Source organism: Leptonychotes weddellii, chromosome 2, assembly GCF_054177405.1.
Source record: "Leptonychotes weddellii isolate Sample4059 chromosome 2, ASM5417740v2, whole genome shotgun sequence".
NCBI classification, from domain to species: Eukaryota; Metazoa; Chordata; class Mammalia; order Carnivora; family Phocidae; genus Leptonychotes; species Leptonychotes weddellii.
The window spans coordinates 37,606,193-37,611,731 of record NC_138370.1 but is presented as its reverse complement, the minus strand read 5'-3'; the positions used below and the strand labels follow the sequence as shown (position 1 = coordinate 37,611,731).

At 49.7% G+C, this 5,539-nt stretch overlaps 1 protein-coding gene across 1 annotated transcript; it reads left to right on the top strand.

The window, feature by feature from the left end:
- Positions 1 to 1,935: 1,935 nt before the first annotated feature.
- Positions 1,936 to 4,801, top strand: NKX3-1 (NK3 homeobox 1). Its single transcript, XM_006729687.3, has 2 exons — positions 1,936 to 2,480; positions 3,563 to 4,801. Exons 1-2 carry the CDS (start codon positions 2,204 to 2,206, stop codon positions 3,979 to 3,981), a joined length of 696 nt encoding a protein of 231 aa, XP_006729750.1. The 5' UTR covers positions 1,936 to 2,203; the 3' UTR covers positions 3,982 to 4,801.
- Positions 4,802 to 5,539: the final 738 nt, after the last annotated feature.

Below are 5,539 nucleotides of genomic sequence, written 5' to 3'. Positions count from 1 at the left end.
ACCCTCCACCAACGTTGGACATCATCCATCTTCTTAACTTCTGCCAGTCTGATAGGTGGAGAAGGGTATCTCAATGTGCTTTTAATTTGCATTTTTCTAATGATGAGTGTGGGTAAACCTGTTTTTTATATATATGCCTGTTTATGTTTTAAATCTTTGAGCCATCTGGGATTTATTTTGTTATAAGAATAGAACTTTATTTTTTCCAAATGGTAGTACTAGTTATTAAGTAATTCACATTTCCTCCACTGATTTGAAATGCCACCCAGCTCTAGATTTTAAAAACTGAAAGAAGGCCACCTCCACCTACACTTCACACCATATGCAAAAATAAGTTCAGAATGGATCCTGTATTTAAAAGTAACATATAAAACTTTTAGAAGACAACACAGGAGAGCATCTTCAGGTAGTAGGGATAAGCAAAGAGTTCTCAGGTATGACACCAAGAGTAAAATATGTCAAATTAAAAAATTAATAAATTGGACTCTACCAAAATTAAAAACTTTTGTGCTGTGAAATATTCTGTTTAAAAGATGAAAATACAAGCTACAAGCTGGGAGAACATCTTTTCAAACCACACATTAAACAAAGGCCCATATAGAGAATATACAAAGAATTATTAAAACCCCAAAGAACTGAACAGATACTTCGCCAAAGAGGACATATGGATGGCAAAGAAGCACATGAAAAGATGTTCAATATCATTAGCCATTTGGGAAGTGCAAACTGAAAATTTAAGACCACAGTGAGATATCACTACATTCCTCCTAGAATGGCTAAAAGACAATGATGATGCCAGATGCTAATGAGGATATGGAGAAACTGACACTCTCAAATATTGCTGATGGAGATCTAAAATGGAACAACCACTCTGGAAAATAGGTTAGCAGTTTCTTATAAAACTAAACATGCAATTACCATATGACCCAGCGATTGCACTCCTGGATATTTACCACAGAGAAATGAAAACTCATGTTCACACAAAAGCCTGTATGTGAATGTTCACAGCACTTTCTTTTTTTGTCAGATTTTCTTTATTTATTTGAGAGAGAGAGAGTGAGAGAGAGAGAGCACAAGCAGAGGGAGCTGCAGAGGGGGAGGGAGAAGCAGGCTCCCCACTGAGCAGGGAGCCCAACGTGGGGCTCTATCCCAGGACCCCGAGGTCACGACCTGAACCGAAGGCAGACGCTTAACTGACTGAGCCACCCAGGGGTCCCTAAAATATTTTTTGAAATGAAAAAATGAGAGAAGAAAATCACCTTTGTCAAAGACCTTCCCATTGTACACGGCGGTTCTCTTTGGTGGTTGCTTTATCCACAATAACCTACCCCACCTCTCTCCTCCCGAGACACACAACATGACATCCTTTTGAAGTTTCCAGTGGAATGCAAGTTGCCTTAGACCAGGAGGTACAGAAAAGTTGCATATATAAAAATAGTTCAAAAGAACACCAGCATATCAGATTCACCAGCTGTTAATATTTAACCAGTTCATTTTATCACATGGGATCTATCTCTCAATCTGTATCACTCTTTCGGAATCATGTGAGGGTTAAGTTTCATCCATCATGAGCCTCTGCCCCTAAGTACTTTAATGTTTATTTCCTAAGAACATTCTTTTATACCATCACAGTACTGTTAACTTCAGTAAATTTAACACTGATTCAATACTTTAATCCATCGTTCTTATTCCACTTTTATCAATGGCCTCAATGACATCCAGCACACAGTCGAGCCTGTCGTCCCGTGTCTTTGAAAGCCTTGGTAGATCCAGCTCTGCTACCAGTCTCTCCTTGTCACGGGGCCCTCGGAATTCGCATCTGTAAACTGGGATCGCAGTCATTTCCCCACCCTTTGTGAGTAAAGGCGCTTTAACAATCTATGAGAGCGAAACGGAGTATCTCTCGTCGGCATCACTACTCCCCACAGGGTCTAAACTTCCGTTGTGGGTCGGAGCTGGAATTTAGGGTGGGATCCTCTAGGGAAGAGGTGACAGAGACCGTGCGAGGGACTCCCCTTTTCCGCCCCCCTCACCTGGAGTGCCGGGCGGCCAATCCGCGCCGCGCCCCGGGTCCGGCGGCCAATGGGAAGGCAGCGCGGCGCGCTCCCCCAGGGCTATAAGTGCGCCGGGGCGGCGGAAAGTGAAAGTGGTGCGGACGCCGAGGACGCAGCTGACGCCGCCGGGCTGCAGCCGAGCCGCCGGGATGCTCAGGGCTCCCGAGCCGCGGCCGAGGGAGGCGGGGGCGGCCACCCAGTCCAAGCCGCTCACCTCCTTCCTCATCCAGGACATTCTGCGGGACGCCGCGGAGAGGCGCGGCGGCCACACGAGCAGCCCGCAGCCCCCGCGCCAGCCGGACCCGCGGCGAGACCAGGAGCCGGAGCCCGGGCGAGGAAGAGGCGGCGCTGGGGCGCCCGAGGACGAGTGGAGCGCCCGGCCCGGCACCGGGCAGGAGGCCGACGCGCCGGCGGAGAGCGAGCCAGGTGAGCCCGCGAGGCTGGGGCGGCCGGGCTGGGCCAGGGTGCGGTCCCGAAGGAGGGGCGGGCCGGCCTGCGGGTTGCACCGGCGCGAGGGCGGGTCCAACGCAGGCCTCCCAGAGCTCCGGCTGCAGGGATGCGGGGCCCCGCGGCGACAGGCCAAGGGACCTCACCGCCTCCCGCCGCGGGCGCGCCTCGGAAACTAACCCTGAGCCCCACCGCCAGGGTGGCGCAGGATTTGTCCCTGGGCTGGACTCGCCGGGCACGGTGTTCTCTGCCCCGCGGGCTCTGGCGCCCGCGGCTCCCGAGCGAGCGCGCACGCGGCGCCCCCAGCCCCAGCGTCCCAAGACCCCGCCACGCGCTCCCAGCCACCGCGGGACCCTCGATGCGCGCCCGCCCCGCGCTACCTCTTGGCAGTTACAGTTACATATAACAAGTAACTGATCAGGGTTTGACAAGCGAGGACTCCTTGGCTTCCCAACTCCAAGGGCAGTAAAACTACATTTGGAAGGTTCCTCTGGCCTTCAGGAAATGTAACACCGTTAGAACATTTACAATAGACTTCTTACCTTTCCTGTCACTTCGGAGGAGGTATTCTAACGGCTTGTTTAGAAAAAAGGGGACTGAAGCCAGAGAATGAACTTGCCCTTAGCCTGCGCCGCCTCTCTCCTATAACACAAACCCTCTCCGGCCACCCAAAAGTGAACGCTGATGCCTTTGGGTCCTGCGTTACCAGCTGTCTGATTCCTGTGTCTTCCCTGCCTCGCTTCTCCCACCTCTTCTCAACGCACACATCCAGGACCCTGGTTAATTCTCCTGGACGATATGGCAGGAAGCTCTACCACTAACGGCTTCTAACTTTGGGTTCTTGATGACTGGTAGAAAAGGAATACATAATATACATATTCACTCACTCCCCACTCAGGAGAGTTCCTTAGTCATGTGAAAAAAGTGAAATGTATCCAAGATGACAGTGGGCTGTTTGTTCACTCACCGAAGAGATAAGGGTGGATTGAATTCTGTTCTCTTCCCTCTAACATGTAACCTTTTCCTTCCCATCCGTCCTTCTTCTCCCTTCTCCTTTCCAGATAGACACTTTGAGACTTATCTGATGGACTGTGAAAACAGTGCAGGCTCCTTACCAAGCCTTCCGCAAACCTCGAAACAGCCGCAGAAGCGCTCCCGTGCTGCCTTCTCCCACACTCAGGTCATTGAGTTAGAGAGGAAGTTCAGCCACCAGAAGTATCTGTCAGCCCCTGAAAGGGCTCACCTGGCCAAGAACCTCAAGCTCACTGAGACCCAAGTGAAAATATGGTTCCAGAACAGACGCTATAAGACCAAGCGAAAGCAGCTCACCTCGGACCTGGGAGACCTGGAGAAGCACTCCTCCCTGCCGGCTCTGAAAGAGGAGGGATTGTCCCAGGCCTCTCTCATCTCCATGCATAACAGCTACCCTTACTACCCCTACCTGTACTGCTTGGGAGGCTGGAACCCACCTTTCTGGTAGTGCCAGCTCAGATGACAATCATGAGTGGTCAAATATGGTCTTCCCTGGGTTTGCGTCTTTGGAGGTTTTGCAAAAGGGGCCAGGCTCAGGGAGGACTGGGGAGCAAGAGACGTGCATACTGACCCTGTTGGAGGTTTGCATCGACATCCCAGATTCTTCACTGGTGAGCCAATGAAAGATCTGGGACAGTGAATAATATCCAAATAGATCCCCCAACACATGATGTGGGACGTTTTTTGCTCTTTGAGACCTCCGCCAAGTGGGGAGGGATAGTCAAGTGCTGTTTCTAGCACTTCCTGTGATTTCATATGAGCTGTCCTCATCACTCCTGAGGAGGCCGTTTCCACTCCATCCTCTTGTGTAACTGAACATCAACCTTGAAACTGCGAACCTGAAGGGGAAAAGGATGATCAAGAAGAGGGTGTCACCTCCTGAATTACACTTAAGTTCCAAAACCTCTCATTGACCTTGGAATACGACCAAGGTTTCTCTCTGTCCCCATAAGAGAGTGGAAGACAGAGGCTCAGAGAGAAGCCTGTCATGCTCAGCACGGACCTGCGTGGGATTTGAAGATGGGTACGAGGAGGTGAAAATATAAGCTGCTCCTTCTTCCTTTTTAAATAACACACCAACCTAAGTATTTCCAGGGTGGCCCAAGCAGAACGCGAAGCACTCACTGTGGTTTTAGGACAAGCTGTATAAACAGAAATGTACTGCAAGGGGTGGGCCTGGGACAGAAGACTCTCCACATGTCGGACAATGGCCTGAGGAGGAGCCTCTGCACTGTGGCTGGGCGGTGGGGAGGCGGGGGGGGGGGGGGCATTACATTTTTTGTTAATAAAGATAAAAAAAAAGCCTCCTCTGGACCTTTTTGCCCTGGGCCTGAGAATTAGAATGAGTAGTTTCCTGGAGTTTTCAGGCTGTAATTCATACTACACCATGATAGATCACATACTTCTCTCCTATAAACTCCTGCCTTCCCTCCTTTTATTTTTTGTTCCTTTTCCACAACGATCACCCACCAAAGGGCTTCTTTGCAGCCCAGACTTTTAGTCTGGCTGCACCTAACATACGCCTTCCTTATTTAGCCTGAGATCTGGTCTTTTTTTTTTTTTTTTTCCCCAAAGCTTTATCTCTCCTGGGTTAAAAAAAAAAAAAAAGAAAAAAAGAAAGTAGGGTAGGGGGAAGATCCTGAATTGGCTAAAAGACGTGCGTTTTTTTTTTTAAACTAGCAATTCTTATATTTTTTTTTCTTTAAAAACATACATTAAATCCCAAATCCTATTTAAAGACTTGACAGCTCGAAAAGGTCACTGCTGCTTTTATAAGACTTTCTGGTGGCTCTGTTGTTACAGTTCAAAGTCTGACAACCCTCTGGGATCCCTGCAGGCAGAGGAGTTAAGAGGTATCAGGCTTTCACACACAAGGAGAACACAGGGCAAAATGAAGGGTTGGGCGCCATTGAGCTGTCCAGTGGAAATGCAGGGTTCATGGGCAGGACACGGAGAAAAGGCAGCCGGGGCTTCGGGGAGCTGGGTCCCTGGCTGCAAGCTGAGGG

Bases quoted from the DNA above. Each gene is read 5' to 3' on its own strand.
- NKX3-1 (XM_006729687.3), top strand. From the start codon at position 2,204: ATGCTCAGGGCTCCCGAGCCGCGGCCGAGGGAGGCGGGGGCGGCCACC. The intron at 2,481-3,562 runs GTGAGCCCGCGA...TCTCCTTTCCAG, and splicing joins GCCGGCGGAGAGCGAGCCAG to ATAGACACTTTGAGACTTAT.